Here is a 19,037-nt window from a genome sequence, read left to right as displayed (position 1 = left end):
ACAAACTTGACAAAAATTTCAAAATCATAAGTTGAAAACCGCTGCTGATGCCGCAAATTTGAATTATTAAGTCAAACACATTGCGGCCGGCCGGCGCGGCGCGCAGCGCGGAGCTGGCGCGCTTGGCGCGGGAGGCATAGTAGCGCCTAACAAGACCGCAGGATACTTCATGCATTGCGCGTACAGCACGGTGCGCGCAAACTGGCGCGCAACGCCTGGCACAGCGCCTTTCAAGTCTGCAGGATACTTCATGCATTGCGCGTATACCACGGTGCGCGCTCAAGTCGTTGAAAAGACATATTTTCTTGGGGTCGAATCTACCCCTGCGTATTCTGCCGTGCTAAGGAAAAACGCCGTAAGAACATTCGAGAGTTGCCACAATTCCTCCGATAAAATGATTATTTTTGAGGAAAGTTATGAATATTTTCCCGGGAAATTTTCAAGAATTGTGGGTAAAATTGCGAACAAAATTATCTGAAAAAAAATATTTACGAATTCTCCCAAAAATTCGTGATTTACCGGAAGAAATTTGTCAGCGCCTGAGGTTCATACGGCGTTCTTCCTTGGCACGGCAGTATTGTACATAATTTCCGAACAATGCACAACGCAAGCTTGCAATCCTTGGATTACAGGATTGTAGAGATCTTGCAATAATTTAATACAATTTTCTGCTTCGCCGCTTCGAGGAGCCAGTCCGCCTCTGATCTCAATTGCAGGGAAATTCGGACGATGTTTCATTTTTTTTTTTAAATATATAAAGATAATTAACGAAAATATCGAGTCGAAATTTTCTTTGATTTTTTTTTAAATTAATTGGGTGCCTTTGATTCTTTGCCTAGCTTTTACAATTGATTAAAGGGAAAATTTGTATCGTTATTGCACCGATTTAGAGACTTAAACTACGTAAAATTAATTTGGGTTTCATAAAAAGAAAAAGTGTAAGTGTTACAGTTTTTCTTGCAAAAACTGCATCATGATAAATAACCATCATGGTGGTAGTTTTGGTGATGTATTATTACTGTAAGGTGACTTAAGGAGAAATAAAGAAGGAAACATTTATAAGTTTTCAAAATATAGTTTATAACTTAATGAAGCCATTTTGGCTGCAAAAAACAAATTAATTTGGAATTTGTTCACATTTTTTTCTCACTTTTTAATATTTATGTAAAACATTTGATTCAAACATGGATAAAACTTCAAATAAACTGGCCAAACAAAAAGGCACAATATAAAATGAAACAAACAGGTATGCTTTAGTTTTTTGCCATTTCACAAGCTCTGACTTCTTTCTTTATTTTAATCAAAATAAACATTTTAAAAATACTATAATACACAGCAAGGCATCTACGTATTGGGATTAAACACGTAGATACCCACTTACATTAGTAATTAAATTTGATGTTGAAAAGTATACACAGGTAAGAATGAATTTGAAAAATTCAATCTAAACGTAGATATGTACAATTTTACACAATGGGAACACTCAAAGTAATTAATCATAGGCCAAAACTATCCTGCTGAGAAAAAACGCTGTATGAACATTCAAGAATTGCCAAATTTTCTTCAGTGAAAATGTTCATTTCAGTAGAGAAATATGAATAAATATTCATTGAAATTTTCAGATAATTTAAATTTGATTGCAATTAAAATTCTCTGGAATATTTTTTTGGAGAAAATTTGGCAACGTATGAAGGCTCATACAGCGTTCTCCGTTAGCAAAGCAGAAAACTATTTCTATGAAAGTAGATAAGAGACAAAAATTATGAAATTATATTTTGATGATTTTGAATGATCGAAATCTGCCTATTTTTGGTCTTTAGAATAAATTTCCTCTTGATTCAAAGCATAGAATACTGTTAATGAGTACAGCCTGTTAACTATTATTTTTTCCTGAAAATAACAAACATTTTTTTACAAAAAATCTGATGAATTTGCGAGGGGAAAAGGATGGGAAGAAGATGGAAAAAAAGGAGGTGTGTATTCTGGGATAAATCAATAGAGTTCTTAAACTGGAGTTAATATGCTCAAATACTAAAACATAAGGCACTGTGCGGATGATAAAAGAGGATCACAAGAAATCACTGGGCATCTATGATGAACATCAAAACATTGAAAAAAAAATAAGAAAATGCAAAAAAAAAGGATAATGATTTCCAGCAGAACTTGTATCATGCAATGTTGATCATTTATAAATTGTACAATTTGCATCAGACTCAATTCCTTTGCCTCTGTAAGTTCAAAATGATGCTTGCAATTTTATTTACTCAGCTGTACGTAATTCCCAGATTTCCACTTTTTCCTAGATTAAAGAGTCAAAATATTTAACCTTCTCTTTAAAAATGTTCAAACTTCTATTGTCACTGTTTATGAAATTCTTTCCCTATAAATTTTGATCATTGTTACAGAGATTTTCTTAGTGAGCATCATACATTGCAACCAACAAATAGAGCAAGAGGTACTCAAAATTGAGTAATCGTAACGATAAAAGAGACATACCTAATAAAATTTGAAAACGGAAAATAATCAGACTTGAAAAAATTGGAAAAGGCACTCAAACATTCAATTCAACTGATAACTCTACCTTGGCAATCATCTTTGCTGTAACACAAACAGTGATTTCAGCGACACTCAAAAATTCTCAAATAATTCCTTTACTTATTGGCTAAGAAGTTCTTTTGCGTGATTAAAAACTGGCCAAAATGTTGTAAAAATCTCAATTGATGAATACAATTTTTTCCACCTGACAATCAAACAGATAAAATGGATTTTTGAACCAGATCTGTGAGAACTACATAATAAAACAACATGTTTAAGCTCTTTCAGAGCTGGATTTAGGCGAAGGGCACCTAACAGGTTTTTAGCCATCTTAGAGCTTTTGCGGTAATTTGGTAAAATGACTCTTATCAAAGGGATCATCAACTTTTGACTTTCTCCCAAAAAATTTTGAAATTTTAACCCTTCTGAAATAAATTTGAAAACATGCTTTGAAACTTAGTGAGAGAAAAAGAGACCAAGATAACAGGAGATGTTTTTGTATGAAATTTTCATACAAAGAAATCACTTGCTCCTCTAAATTGATGAAAGTTGCTCACGCTCAGCCTCTTAGCAATGTCTGGACTTAGCCACATGGCTGAGAGAAATTGAGCAAAATACTCTATCCATGGTGTAGTATTGATTGAGGATTAATACATTAAAATTGAAAAAAAAGCCACTTTAGGTGCAGGCCATTGGACCTTTGCCTCATTATGTGACTCCCTAAATCCTGCCCTGAGCTTCCTAATTTTTTTCCAGTATGAATCATGAGATCTTCAATGAGGACAACGACAACATCTTTTTGCTGTTATTTCTCTCCTTTAGACTGCTACATTAATTATTTCAATACATAGAAATGAGGTGTGTCAAAAGTAACACATATATAAAAACATAAAAGTGATAGTCATGTAGGATAAAATGTTTAAAGATGGTTAAAAAAACTCAATAATAAATTTTCTAATAACTTTTCATCCTTGACTGTGCCATTCCTATCCAAAATTTTCCTGATTCGTGCATGTAATCGGTCGGAAAATTGCTTAACATATTTTAAAAATGCCCAACGGTTGCCTCATAAAATTATACTTTCGAATGAAAATGTGTGTCGAAAAACGTTACGAAACGAACCAGAACACAACACTTACAATTTCATAGAACAGACTCTTAAAACTTACAACTCAAGAACTTAAGCAGATATTAAGGGCCAAGGAAGATAATTTAGCCAAAACTGAGGCAGGTTAAATACCATTGATGCACTTCAAGCGTGAAGCTACAATTTTAAAAAGATTATATTCCTTAGATAAGAGCACCGGGGAAGATAATGAGTATTGTATAATACCTACTTTAGCGCTTTCTTTGCTGAGAATTTACTGTGCGTTACAGACAAACCCTAACTACCAAACCTAAGGTTCCTTTCGATGGCTATAGTGCGAAACCACCTATCTTCATTGCAATGTCTCAAAATCTCTCCTCCTATTTCACTTTTACGGAGGGAAACAAGTCGACTATATAGCCTGAAATTTATACAAAATAATCGGCCAATAGAGAAGAAAAATGAAGGCGGTTTTCAAGAAATTAAAGTGACTAATTTTCCAATGAAAAAATGAAGTCTGACAGAAAGTCTGCAACGCTGAAAACGGAGATACGTGGTTTCGCACTTTCGCCATCGATATGATATTTTTTAATTCCTTTTGGATTCATAAGTACAGCTTCTTATTGTTTAGAGGACAGAGTTTTTGAAAATTGATATGATTAAAATTTCAAAATGGATAAATGAAACGCAGTGCTTACATAACTACTTACATAAGAAAAAATCGCTGAGATATGTTTGAAAACAAGATTATAGAAAATTTGAGAAAAAGGTCAAGCAACATGCTGAGAAAGAAGAAATTCAAAATTACACATGAGTGACAAATCAAATTTGCTCAATTTAAATGAACTAACCTCTAAGGACTAGCAGTAAATCTTACTCAAGATTCATGACTTACATTTCAGAGAGCTGAGTTATTTACAGATATTTCCAACTTTTTAACAATAATTTATTAGAACTAGATTTATGTACTAGCTCCATAGGAAAGAATCAAAGAATCAACAGAGTAACAAACTGATAACAAACAAAAAAATTCAAGTGTTTTCTAGCCGATGTCATTCAGCAGCCTTGTTTGGCCGAACTCTTGGATAGAGCTGCAAAAGAGGACAGAAAAAGATACAAATTAGAGCGTGAAAATTATACAAAACGTAACTTTAAAAAGAAAAAACTGCAGTGTATCAATTTATCTGAAGGTTTCATAAAATGCCCAAATTCGAAGGATTATCACAGAATTTAGAAGATGAAATTCCTTGGTATTTCCCTGACACATTTTGGTAAAACTCCCTGACAATCAAGGAAGTGCCAGATGGTTGAAAAGACATAATTTGAGATGTTTTTCAGGCAAAATTTATTGTTCAAAACGTCAAATCCATTCTAAGGAGCAAATAAAGGTGACAAAATAATTTTTTCCAAACACTTATGTCATTTTTTTGACATTTCCTGATGCTCCCTGACTGTGGCAACCCTAAACCGTCCTTTCAAAATCCGAGCTTCTTCAGTGTATCAGGGCTTTTTTCGTCCAGAGGCCCGATTATTGAAACTGTGTTGGCCCGACGCAACGAGACATAGCCCAATCCCTGGTAGCAGACATTCCAATTTTGTTGAAATTTTGTTTAAATTATGTTTAGATGAAATTGAAATTTTTTAGATTTACCAAAAATTGGAGGAAAATTTCAATTTAATCGCGATTTTATTTCAATTTAAACTCAATTTTTATTTTTAGAAAAAATGCCCAAATTCGAAGAATTATCACAGAATTTAGAAGATGATATTCTTTGGTATTTCCCGGACACATTTTGGTAAAACTCCCTGACAATCAAGGATGTGCCAGATGGTTGAAAAGACATAATTTGAGATTGTTTTCAGGCAAAATTGATTGTTCAAAACGTCAAATCGGCTTCCTTTCAACTTTCAATAATCGGCCTGCAGGAGACACCCTGAGTTCTTTTGTCATCATAAACTAAAGAAAGATTACTTACCCCCAAAAGATTGCGTGGAATATATCCTTCTCTATCGTTGAGGCGAGACCACCACCACTCTTTCTCACATTCATCACCTTTCCTTAAGACTATGAGCCGGTCTCCTTCACGGAAACTTAGCTCATCTGCATTGTGGGCTTCATAATCAAAAACTGCGTAGACAGCTCCATTGTTTAGGATTCCCAACTTTTCTTGAACACCTAAAATTGGAAATCAACGACATGAGTCATTTAGTCCATTAAGGCTCATACAAAGAAAAAACAAAAAAGAAAAAACCCAACCTTTTTTAGAAGAAATGTAAAATTATTTTTGTTAGGTCGAGTTGATTGACACTTGTTTGATTTCAAAAATCAATGTATTCAATAAATCGAATAAAATGTTTCACATTTGAATGCGCTATACTGTATGTGGTTGAAAAATGCTTGAGGCACTTGGATTTCCTGATCAATGACCAACTTTCTTGATTTTTCTTTATAACATCATATATTCTAATGTTTTTCGGTGTTTATGGTTTTTAATAAAGACAGACATGATTAATAAAGTGTTAAGTTAGGCATGATAAACTGATAACTTGAGCATTTTTCAACTTTTAACTTGCAACAGGTATGAAATAGATTCTTTTAATGTGCCTACTATCAATGCCAGTTTTTGCTATTCAAGAAGAAAAAAAATTCTATATCCACTTGTCTATCCTTTTAAAATCGAGAGGTTATACTAGATAACTTGTAAATAAATTTAGGCACACATAATCTGATGAGGGAAAAAACAGACGATTGATGATGCTAATAAAAGCTCAAAAGAAAATGACTTACTGTAAAGAAATTCAGAGCACCCATCAAAACCTTCTTCATCCTCTTCACATTTTTCAGCAGCTGTTTCATGATCAGATAGAGTTTGGGCAAAGATACATGCTCCATGTTCGACTAAAAATCGAACCATGGCAACATTATTGCAACTGGCTGCACAGTGCAAAGGTGTCCTGAAGATAAAAAAGAAGCAAAATAATGTTTATTAATGAAAATAAATGGTGAATGTAGTTCAACTAAAGGTCTGATAAATATTGATAACTTCTCCTAGGTCGTTCATAAATGAAGCACTAGACAAGGTATGACTTCCCAAATAGCAGTGATCCTGATAAATAGCGATTTTATCGGTGGCAATTAATCGCAATATTATCGAATAAAAAATTGCGATTTATGGCGATTAAATCGCCATATATCGCGATTTTTGTTGCAAAAATATCGCGATAAATTTCCGGGCGATAAAATCGCAATTTTATTGCTACAAGATCGAGGATAATTGCTCAGATGTTGATGATCTTAGCAATTTTATCGCCGACAAAATTGCTCAGATGTTGATGATCTTGGCAATTTTATCGCCGACAAAATCGCAACAAATCACAATTTTTCCGTTGAAAAATGCTACTTGGGTTTAAGCATTTTGATACATGTTTTCTCTAAAAACTTTAACGTACAACCCGATTCTCGCAAGAAATGACAAGCATCGTTGGGTCATTTCTCAATATAGATTAATCTCTTGGTAAATGCAATTTTTAGATTTTTTGACAGTTTTTCAATTTTTTGGGTTTTTCTGTATTCTAATTTTAATTAAAGTTTAAAATTTGCTGGCGAGTAAGGGTGCACTGCTGACTTTGGCCAGTGCCCGGTAAGTATTATTTACCAGTACCAGTTTAGTCAGTAAGTATTTATACTGGATGTGATCCCTCTTTTGAGATAAAAAGAAATGTAATGGACAAATAGAAAAGCAGAGAACAGAAATTACATACCATCCATCAGAATCTTGTGCATTGACATCACAGCCGAATTGGACAAGGAACCTGACTATATCAATGTGACCAGCGCAGATTGCATTGTGCAAAGCTGTAATTCCTTCATCGTTCGCAGCGGAGGGATCCTTCACTTGTGTCGCGGTTTTCATCACGAGTTCAAGCTCTCCTTCAAGGGATGCATCGAGGAGGAGAGCCAATGGATCAAACGAGACTCTTCTTTTTAGTCCATTAGTTGTGCCGTTTCCTTTCAAGTTTCCTTTCTTTATCCGGGATATGACTTTTGATTCTTCTGAAAAAATATGTTTCTCCGTTAACATTTTAAGTAACAGCCTACTTCTTGGTTGATATTAGAATTTGCACGATCAAGAACTGAAACTCAGATTGCGATGAATTGCAATTACATTGTAAAATTATCGTATTGTATCTGAGTGTTGTGTTTGTTGTCTATTCACTAATTGAGGGGGCACCTCATATAAAAATTGATTGCAATAAAATTGAAATGAGATGTAAGTACTTTTTGTTTCATAGCAAATTGCCGACCTTTCCCACACACAGTTTTTTTATTTGACAATTTTTCAAATGGAATGGAAATTTAATTAAATGGAAATTTATTGACAAAATTACATAAAAATATTGCAATTCCATGGAGAAAATTGCACTTAAATTTATTGCATTAAATTACAAAATATTTCAATATTTTCATTGCAATGAATTACTCGGGAATCAAATGGTTGATAATAATTTTAATAAACCTCATAAGTCCCACTAAAAATCCTAGAGATCAGTAGATTCTACTTGCTCCCCCCTCCATTCCAAGTGCTCATTTCGGCACTCTATTTTAAAAATCTCCCTGAGTAACACTTTACAAAATTAAGTAAAATCAATTCAGAATATATGAACTTTCTTTATTTGATCGGTCTTGCTTATCTTTATTAAAATTGAATCTACAAAGAAATTGCAGGCAAGCAGCAGGGCCTGTCGCAAAGAGTGCAGTATCCGCCAATGCGTTGTGGAAAACTAATTTCAGGAAAATTATCTGCATCAGAGAATTTTGCCTCCCCAATTTTTCTTGAATCAATATAACTTTTATCATACTTAGGTAAAAAACAGCTTGTTTCTTATGAAATGTGAAGTTTCCATTCTTTTCTTATTATTAAATTCTTCAAAGAGATAAACAATTTTGTTAAAAATACATGTTTGTGATAAAACTGCAGAAAAGTGCACCTTAGTTTGCAGCGTTGCCTTCTTCCTTCCCTAATTTATTTTGCAACTGAGAAAATATGTAAAATAATTTCTTGAAAGCTTCTCTGTTTTTTTTTCTCTATGTGAAAATATTCTGTGAAAATTTCAAGCAATATAGTTGGCTTGTTCTACTCTAGTATAGTAAAATTAGAGCAGAGATGTTGAAACACTGGATACGAGTTTTTGTAGTTTCACCGTTGACATGCTTCAGAAGATGTGGTATGAAATTGTTTATTTATTTTTTGTTTTATATTACCTTGAGATTCATTACTAGTTTCACTGGAAAATGCATTCTCTTGAGAAGTGTCGCTTCCAGCAGAACCATTCTCTTTTATCTCACTACGTAATTTGTTGCTTAAAATGTCATCACAGTTATGTTTCGGAATACTATGATCAACCTTATCATAGGATTCTTGATTAACTGATGCTACCAGATCTGCAGGGGGAGTAGCATTCTCTGGGAAGAAGAATGCTGGCGGCATCTCTATTCGCCTGAAAAGCCAAAAATAAATTTTCATTAGAAAAAACAGATAAGGCAATAAATAACCGACTGACAGGTGATACAATTTTACAATATCACAGAGTAAATTCCTAATCCTAGCTCATACTTTCAGATTATTTTAAATTTCAAAAACGCAAGAATTTTATTTTAAGATTATCTTTTAATCTGAGTGTCTTATGCGCTAAAATTTTTGTAACTCACTGTTCCGAGAAATGGTGTAGATACACAACTTCAATGGGTAAGAAGGACACATTTTTTTCTCAAAAATTGATTTTCTAAAAATACGGCGGGAAACAAGCTTCTAGAAATTCCTCCAGATTTATTTACACCTTAAATGGCAAAGTAAACCTATTTTGAAAATGCAGAAAAAGGGCCTTGTTTCCCTGTTTAAAACAATATTTTTGCCCAGTTCTGATGACGAAGCCAGGCAGGGAAATGATGTTCGCTGATTGAAAGAATTCAGCTTCAGGCTTTACTGTGTAACATCACCTCAATTGTTGGATTTTAATTAGCTTTCCTCCCCTTGGAAATGCTTTTTTGAACTTTTAAACGAGCTCACTGATTTTTCCACAAAATTTTACATCAGATTAATGATGTTACAACTCTGCAAAAATTCCTGGCTTCTACCCCATTCATGGGCTTCCACCACTAAAATCCCTTTCCTTAAGAATAGTCAAAATTGGAGATGATCCTAGATTGAAAAGATAGTTTGTTGATGTGTTTCTCAGTTATATTTTTGTAGATTTAAACCATTAGCAATTAAGAAGCTAGGCGAAAACGTAACGGTAAGAAAAGAAATAATGGGAAAATAGAGAAAATTTGTACCTGTTCAGTGACACATGAACATTCATGACTTCACTATTGGTGGAGTCGGGAGAGCAGTCAGCGCTGTTTTCATTTTTGTTGTGGTTCTGTTCTGATGACTGCTTTTTACCGATTGAGGGCCATGGTTTTATTAGTTGCTTATCCATCCGTCGATCCTCTGTTGACTGATCGGCAGGAGGCGGAGGTGGTAAAGGCAAATTTGATTCTGACTGAGACTCGGACTTGTTCTTTGCATTGTTTTGATCTGTGACACTGCTACCCCTAAAATAGTAGAATTGAAGAAAAAATTAGTCCTATGCCTGCACCAAATTAATAAACTTCAGTGAATGATTGGTTGGTTGGTTCATACATCTACATACAGGTGCCTTGGCAATACATAGTCATTAACACCTTCAAAAAAAGAGATTAATATAAATGTGTAAAAAATAATAAAAAACTAAAAAAAAGGATAGAATGAATTGTTTAAAAAAGGGAGGGATTCGAAGAAAAAAAGTATGGTATTGAGATCAGAAAGAGGAGGGAAAATTTTGGATCTCAATTGTTGATAGGAAGAAAAGGATATAAAATATGACAGACTGAGAGGAGGACATGATAAGAGAGGTATCTATGTTGAAGAGGAGACTTTTTAGTTAAGTACCTATTGGCGGGAGAAGGAAGTGTGCCCAATGCATAAAATTCTTAAAGGTAGGTATGACGATGAAAGGTGGCTTAAGAACACACAAATGAGTCAATTTTGATTAAAGTCTATGACACGAAATGATGTTATTGGAGTCAGTCGATCAGTTATCACTGAAGAGAGAGTGGCCCAAAACCGGTCTGTAGAAGTTATTTATGCAAGGGAAAGTTATGAGTTCAAATGGAATTTTTTTCTTTATAGAGAAAATAGAAAAGGAACAATTAAGTGTTCTTTAAAAAGTGCAAGATTTAAAGTTTGTAAGGGTGGAATTTTCCTAGGAAGGTCCTCAAAAATGTAGGTATTTAAAACACCAAAGGGCCATACAAATATTCCGTACTCCTTACCTAGATGAAAAGTTGACTGAGCCTCTTAGGACGTTTAATGCTGTGTCTACTGCCTCCGAAGATGTATCTACCACAGGTTTAGGTCGTTTCTCCGTTAACCTATTGTTGATGTCTAGAAATTCTAATTGCGTAAGCCTACAGGATTCGTTCATTTGTTCCGAAAATAGCCTTTGGTTTTCTGCATTCTCTTGATATGTCGTCCACAAGGCACTCTGTCGAGGAGGAGGAGGTGGCGTTGGTTTCCCGGGTAGAGCTGGTTTCGGAGGTAAGGCAGGTTTATTATGCACAGAGTCAGGTGTGCTATTTGGTGTTGATGAATTCTGCGGTGATCCTAGCTTCAGGTCCCTTAGAATTCCCTGTAAAAACGATAAATATGACATAAAATCTTGTAAGAAGACTTTTATTACAAAAAAAGTAAAAAAAAAATAAAATAAATAAATAAATAAAAATATTGAGAAAAATAACAGAGTTTAGTGAAAAGTAAAATATATTGTCTGATCCAATCAAGAGCAATTATTCATTATTGCTCATTCAATTATTGTTTATATTTCGGCCTGGCGGTTGCGACCTGGGACACCTGGAGCAATTAATTTAAAATTTGAATCCTGTCCCAGGATTCAAATCCTCTATAGGGTCTAACCCACAACTTAATTTAAATTAATCTTAGAATAAATTAACCTGTATATTTCTTAATGCTTGTATGGTAGGCGAAATTTGAATAGGTAAATTCAAAAAAAAAAAAAAAATTATTCAACTTGAGGGCACCAGGCAGCTCAAATGAAAAATGCATTTTGATAGAAATTATAATTTATCGAACTTTGGTCTTAATCTTTGGGCAAGTACATATAACTAACCAGTATGATCAGCTTCTGAGTACAGGTAAGCACCTGTAACTAGTATGATTAGTTTCCAAGTACAGGTGAGTCATAGACATTTCTTTTTCTTACTTTTAGGACTTAAAGAGGTAGATATTAAGAGTAAGAAAAAAAAGAAGCAGAAATATAGAGAGTATATATATATTAGAGATATATATATTAGAGATAGAGATTAGAGATATTAGAGATATATATATTAGAGTTGAGAGATATTAACATTAAATTTTTACCTGAGGGGTTGAACTAAGCGTTTGGGGTTGAACAGGATGAACTTTGGTAGAGGACGTTTGGTAAATTGGAGACGTCATCTGTTGAATTGATGTCGGAATCACTGTGCTCACCGGTTTCTGTAAAATTTAAGTAACATAATGATTAATTAGGTATTCATAGATATGTTTATTTTTTAAAAGACACTTCTTGCACACCAATTTTAATGCGATCAAAACAAGAACTTGAATGCTTCCAGGAGTGAAAACTGAATGAAATGGAATATTTCAAGCAATATCCGCTAAATAAACTGATGAAGGGATAAAAGAACACATTTGTTTCTAGTCAATAAATATTAAAATGGCAAATGGGTCCTGAGTAAGTGAGCTTTCTCAGCAAAATAAAGGGAATCAAATGTTTTCTCAGAAGAACATCTTGATAAGTGATAACTGAAAATAGAGGCAAGTAAGTAATACCTATTTAACATGGAGTAAATGATCATATGCCTTCCAAAATTTTTGAAACAAAAAAATGAAATAAAGAATTTGTTTGAAAAATCCAGCAGTTGAACATATTTACATCAACAAGGTATCCTAGAAATTGGGTGGAGGGGGTGGCGGAGGAGTTGAACTACTCGTTTTGAATAATGGTGATACAAGTTATAAGCACAAAAGTACAAAAACTAGAAAGCAAAGGAAGTCAAAATTGTACTTTTTGATACATTTAAAGCAGCTAAAACTAACACGGAAGCAGAAGACAAATCTGAGATGTTGAGGAAAAACAAATTAGAAATGATGCGATAAAGATTGAAGACGTTTAGCAAAATAGAATTAAGAGACAACTTTTTAACAAACTTTACAGGAAAATTTTCTCCGAGAAAAAATTTTAAGTCTCGAAAAAATATTCAATATACCTACAAAAATTTGATTTGAGGTTCATTGTCCATACAATTATACTGAGCTCATAGATGAGCGAAACTTTGAATTTTGAATCATTTTTCCCTCTTCCAAGTTCTTTTCACTTATTTCCTTTTTGCTAAACGCTACTCAAACACTCAAGTGATTTTCCTCACCTTTGGATACCCTGAGCCTGAGCAGAGAGGCGTAGAAGGCAAAGAAAAAATAGAACCAGCGTAAACTGACATCGAAGGTGATGACAAATGAAAAGAAGGAAGAGATGAGAATGAGTAAGCAGATGGAAAAGAGGCCGAATGCTGATTATTTGAGGCCGAAGTAGCTGAGCTTAAGCTCACTGATTGAAAGCTAGAAGGAGACTTTTCATCTGGCTGCGATAGAAAAAGAATAACCATGAGAAATTAGGAAACAGTAAATCTTAATCTACTACATTACATTGTACAGGAATACACCGAACGAAACATTTCTAGATGTAGTTTGAATAAAAAAATACTGTCCATTTCTTTGACGCTTTTTTCTTTGATGGATCAAGACTCCTCAAAAATTAATAGAAAATTTTAGAATAAAAAAAAATTAGAAAAGTTAATATTTGCTGAGAATTGGTGCACTTTTGTTAAAATCTACCTATGTAAGTAAAGGTAAGGATATTATATCACTTAAATTTCACATTGATGCCAATTTTTGAGGTTTACTTTAAAATTTTGTGTAATGTAATTTGATACAAATTTTATGCTTCTTACTATTTTAATAATGAACACCTGAAACACTTATTTTTGGATTTTTGATTTTTGGGAAAAAAAGAGAAAATGAGAGATAAATAAACAGAGAGAAAAAGCATGAAAACACTAGCCTGAGCAGAATTTCCCTTCTTTCGAAATATACAACTATATTCAAACACTATCAACTATATTCCATGCCATGAAAAGTAGCTGATGAAAGATGGACTCAGTGATGGGCTTGCAATAAGTATTGTTTGATAGTTGAAACGCTGTTACATTGCCTCATTTAAATGGCCCGAGCTCACCGTAGCCTATCAACCCAAGGACAGAAGACTGAACTGCTCACTTGAATTCGATTTTCATCCCCCACTTTTCAAGCCATGGATTATGGTACTCCTTTTTTCACTAACACACAAAAGCATCAAGTACTTACATTTATTGAATGCAAGATGCACTTGAATTAAAATGCATTTTTGATTAATACAAAAATACCCAACAAGGCAATGAACTTTAACAGCATGTATGAAATAAAGAGAGACGAAAAAGCACAAGGCACGAACAGTGAATCAAGGCAAAAAATTAATTACAAACTGATACGTACCTGTTGGTTATTATTTGTGGAAGATCCAGCGCTGCTGCTAGTTGTTGCGAGGGATGTGGTGGAAGAGGTTGTAGATGAGGCGCCACCTACAGGTTGACCACGAGTTAGCAGAGAGCTTGCCATTGGTCCAGATAGACTGTACACCCTAAGAATTGGTAAAAGAAAATATTAATGTTAACATCATGATAAAATTATGAGATTAGGAGATTTATGAGAGGATTTTGCTGTCACATTCTAAAAATTGAATTCTAAGTTTGTTATAGAAATAAAAATATGAAAAAATGTTGACTTCCTTGCACAGCTGCCTCTGTATCCATGGCTAAATTAAAGAAATGCGTTCCTTAGATTGTAAGTCTCTGCTCATGTTTTATTTTTTTAAAGGATAACCAACCAATAGTTCCTGTTGAAATCTTCTGTTAATTTTCTTCACCTGATCTATAAAAATCATGTAAAATGGCAAGGAGGCATTTTTATTGGTTTTTCCTGAATTAAAAAAAAAAAAAATAATCGGAAATTTTTAAACATTGCAATTGAGAGGCACATTTTTTGTATTTAGCAATTGATATGCTGAGTAGTTTTATCAACCTCCAAAATTTTTTAAAATTTTCCCTCTTTTGGAAATTTTTTTTTTTTTTTTTTTTTTTTTTTTATTGTTTGAACTTTTACTTAAATGGATTACTTATTTGGCTAACATTTCTACATTCTTGCTCTCTGTTCAAAAATAAAGATCAATTTAAATTTTATGAATTGCTAAATCTTCAATAGTCAAGCTGCCTCTATGTGCTTAATAACTTTCCCAATCTGCGAAAAGTCTCAAATTTTCCCTAAAAATTAAAGTAGTACTTTTTCTATCAAGTAGGAAAAATACTCACCTTGGGGCAAGATTGACAGATGAGGAGGAGGAGGATGAAGATGCAGGGGACGCAGATGACGGTGGTGGCAGAGGCGGTGGAGGGATTTTTGACTGATTTTGGTTCAGCACTGCCGAAGATTGCGCCTTATTGGAACTAGTATGCACTGAGTGTATGTTCTGACCTTGGTTTTTCTCCATATTTTCAGTCATTACACTTTCATTTCCCTCACCTGGCTTTCGAACTGAAGAGGAGAACTTCTGGGTCGACGAATTGTAATCTAGAGTAAACTTTGTATTGTACGGTAAAGTCTGATACTTAGGATCTGATTTACTGACGCTGAACTCTGAAAGCCTATCATTTGAGTTCGGAGACAATTTGGGCTCTACATTTGTCAACCCTGTACGGTTTATTAGATTGTTATTAGCTATGTGATCATTTATTGGGCACTTATTTTGATTACTATTGACATTATAATTACTTATGAGTTTTGTACTGGTTATCTCGCTTAATGCGCTCTTACTATGACTATTGTTTGTTTGAAAATCGTCGTGCGATAGTTTTCTTTGGTTCACTGAATTAGAGAGCTGGTAAATATTATTATTGTTAATAATGTTGTTATTGCTGCTGTTATTGTTGTTATTATTGTTGACCTTTTTAAGGAAATCACTGTCTTTGTCGGAGGATTTATTTGATGGCACTTGATTCATAGGTTCTCCTAATCGATCACTAGAACTCTGCTTTTGCAGAAGAGTTGATCTATACAAAGGAACGGACGGACATGAACTCATTTGATCTTGATATTTCAGCTGGTGGTGCTGTAAGGCTGACGAAGAAAGAGTATTCCTGAAACAAAGAGAGGATAGAATGAATACTCAGGTAGAATAAGGAATGGGTGGCATTGAATGATATACAAAGAAAAAATCTTGAGGAATTTATTGAACAATAACTGAACACTAGAGTTGATTTAAAAGTTGTCGAAACTCTAAGCAGGTAGATTTTCTAGGAAGGTACAAATTTTCAAAGCAATTTACCCAAAAAAAGTGATTACAAATCGTACTTCCTCACAATGTTGTTGGGTAAAAAGTGATTTAAAAAATCGAATTGGCTCATGAGCTGTTACAGCTATTAAAAGTTTAAACATTTTTATTAAGAAGATTGGGTCCTGAAAATTTTGGAGAAAACATAAGAGTTTTCATTTTTCTTCTCCTTTTATTCTAGTCCTTTTTTAAATGAAATAATATAAAAATAAAAATGTGTGCCTGGAAATTTCAAATAAATTTCAGTTTTAAAATCTGGGTTGAACAGACGCTAGGTAGATAAAGATCAGACACTTCATAACGATAATTACAAATATTACAAAAAAGTTAATGTCAGAACAGATGGAATTTATGAGTACTCAATGAAAATTTCAAATCAAACTCCAAAAAAAAAACATTCTTCACACACTGTTGTTTTTCAATTTTCAGAAAATACGAACAATTGTTCCTCATCGAATACCGTTTAAATTCACAACAACATTAAATGGCAGTATGATTAGCAAACATGACGAGGATCTACTGTGGCTTAAATATCTGTGCCGGTTATGTTGCATAACACCAGTTTTGAAGGGGTTTCTAGGGTAGCAAGGATAGCTGAAACTAACCTCTGCGATTTGGCTCAAATATCCGTGCCGGTTATGTTGCATAACCCCAGTTTTGAAGGAGTTTTATAGGGTAACAAAGATAGCTGAAACTGTTCACTACGATTTGCTCACCTAACTTGGTCGTTGGGTTTAGTTCCTGCATTCTGCAGTTGTTCCGCTAATTGTTGGTTCGACAGCCGCTTACGTTGCAGTCTGTCCTGAAGTTCTGATATCCTCCTATCTACAGCCGAAACCTCTTCTTGTCTTAGGGCTAGCGCTTCTCTCTGCTGCGTCAGTCGCACCGACTGCTGCTCATTCAGTTTGTTTCGATACTGAAGAAAATAAAACAACAATAAAACGTGTTAATAGAGAAATGAAAAAATAGATGAGATTATGAAAAAGTACGAGGAAACATTACATAAAATAGTTTTGAGCAGTGATATGCAGATCAAAACTTATGGTTATAAATACCCGCAGCCGCAAACAACTATTAACAGAAACATTCAACATCGTCAAATTATGGATGACCGATCCATCTTTGCTGGACCTGAAAGGTTTTTCCAAAGTATGAACTTGGGTTTTATCATTAAAAAAAATCGTTTTTTTTTTCGTTGGTTTGTCCTTACTTTTTTCTTGCGTCACCAACATTTCCTCTCTTTGATGTTTCGTAAAATCCTAATAAATTCCTAACATCCTTCTTCATTGCCTCTTACGAGCATTTTCTTTACGTTACACGCACTTTAAATCCAGAGAGGATTAGCACTTGTTTTTTCAGGCACACAAATAACTGCTTTGTTCAACAGCCAACGTGATAATTTAGAAATTCGGATTCGGGACATGAATTGCAGGCATGTTGGAAAATGATCCGCAACACTCTGACAATGAGTCGAAATGCCATTTTGCTGGCATATGGTAACATTACTTTGTGCTGAAATAGATAATCCATTGGGCTATTTTTCTAGTTCACCCCGAAAACCATAGACCGGAACCTATTTTTCATCGGCTTTGAACTTTTCCATAACAGAGAATACCCTGTTCTTCTTCGTTTTTCGTACGAGGCCCGTGGGCTGATATGGATATTGATAGCCAAGCGATAGGCAAAGAAGACATAGGGAACATGAAGCGATCCTATTGGTTGGAAACGGGTGGTTCTTAAAGACTAAGGGGAAAATGATGGACTAGCTACAGGGTCTCTCCACCCTTTGTCCATTGCGACCACCCGCTTCCACCAATAGGATCGCTTTATTTTCAGTTTGTCTTTCTTGTCTATCACTTTTTCTACACCCAAAAAACAAGTATGGGAAGAGCGACTTGCCGGCCGAGTTATGGATCATGGAGCCATAAAATACAGTTCGTGGAGCCATGCTTATAGGTTCACGACCAATAAAGTATGGCTCAGAAAGCCATACTGTAGATGGTAAGTCACTTTGGTTAGAAATTATGGATCTCCGAGCCATTTTCTACGGATCTCAGAGTCATACCTTTTTTTGAGTGTACTTTCAATAATCAACCCGCACTGGCAGCCTGCATGGAATTTTAGTTTAAATAAGAACGTCAAAAGAAATGGGAGAATTAAAATTAGCTTCATAGTTGGACGTATTTCTGCCAAGCGGAACTACGTGCATTATGACGTGAGCCCTGTTCTGCATATATTCTTATGGGTCTCAGGGCACATAGTTCCGTTTGGCAGAAAAACGTCCAGTTGCCGTACGGTTGAAGAATCAAACGATGAAAAGAGGGCATTACCATAAGCTCTCTTCTAAGTTTATCTAGTTCGATGGCGGCCGCAGAAGGAGGCGAAGGGATCGTCCCTCGTCCTTTCTTCAAATCCTCCAGCTGAAGGGTGAGTTCTTCCACCTTGGCCACCGCCATCGATAGCTCCTTCTCCTTCTCATTGAACAGCGCTCGTATCGACTTCAGATCGGACGCTGAAACAAAACAAAATGCCCAAAAATTAAAGATATTTGAGGATGTCAATACTTATAAAAAAACAGAAGAAAATCAGAGTGCCAGCAATTTTTTGGTATGCAACACGGACGCCCCGAAAGCACGAATAGTTACATCCAGACCTAGCCGTTGAAAAAGATGTAATGTTATTCCTCCTGTGATAACAAAGTGTGTCGCTCATTTATTTGTTTATTTCATTCGTTACAAATCATTCATTTTGATCTTATAACTACACAGCTGACCACCATAAGCCGAAAACTTGTGTGGTAGAGGGCTGCCTGAAAATCTTACTCTATGATATAAAATCATAAGAGTATCGCGTA

The 19,037-nt window shown here is 34.6% G+C and overlaps 1 protein-coding gene across 4 annotated transcripts in view; it reads right to left on the bottom strand.

Annotated features, from left to right (window-relative positions):
• Positions 1-1,055: 1,055 nt before the first annotated feature.
• The window catches only part of ASPP (Ankyrin-repeat, SH3-domain, and Proline-rich-region containing Protein), a 687,069-nt gene continuing 669,087 nt past the window's right edge, over positions 1,056-19,037 (bottom strand). For 3 of the 4 annotated variants that reach the window (XM_072302246.1, XM_072302247.1, XM_019040122.2), the window contains 12 exons: positions 18,514-18,695; positions 16,900-17,099; positions 15,165-15,989; positions 14,293-14,437; positions 12,082-12,198; positions 10,977-11,332; positions 9,957-10,217; positions 8,886-9,121; positions 7,385-7,676; positions 6,411-6,577; positions 5,599-5,798; positions 1,056-4,713 (listed from right to left, as the gene is read on the bottom strand). In XM_072302246.1, the coding sequence (XP_072158347.1) occupies positions 4,675-4,713; positions 5,599-5,798; positions 6,411-6,577; positions 7,385-7,676; positions 8,886-9,121; positions 9,957-10,217; positions 10,977-11,332; positions 12,082-12,198; positions 14,293-14,437; positions 15,165-15,989; positions 16,900-17,099; positions 18,514-18,695 (3,020 nt within the window). In that variant the 3' untranslated portion in view covers positions 1,056-4,674. The remainder of the gene's footprint in view (positions 4,714-5,598; positions 5,799-6,410; positions 6,578-7,384; positions 7,677-8,885; positions 9,122-9,956; positions 10,218-10,976; positions 11,333-12,081; positions 12,199-14,292; positions 14,438-15,164; positions 15,990-16,899; positions 17,100-18,513; positions 18,696-19,037) is intronic. The other variant, XM_019040123.2, reaches the window with a different exon arrangement.

Source organism: Bemisia tabaci, chromosome 7, assembly GCF_918797505.1.
Source record: "Bemisia tabaci chromosome 7, PGI_BMITA_v3".
NCBI classification, from domain to species: domain Eukaryota; kingdom Metazoa; phylum Arthropoda; class Insecta; order Hemiptera; family Aleyrodidae; genus Bemisia; species Bemisia tabaci.
The sequence above is the reverse complement of the archived record's forward strand: the minus strand, read 5'-3'. Positions and strand labels throughout refer to the sequence as shown.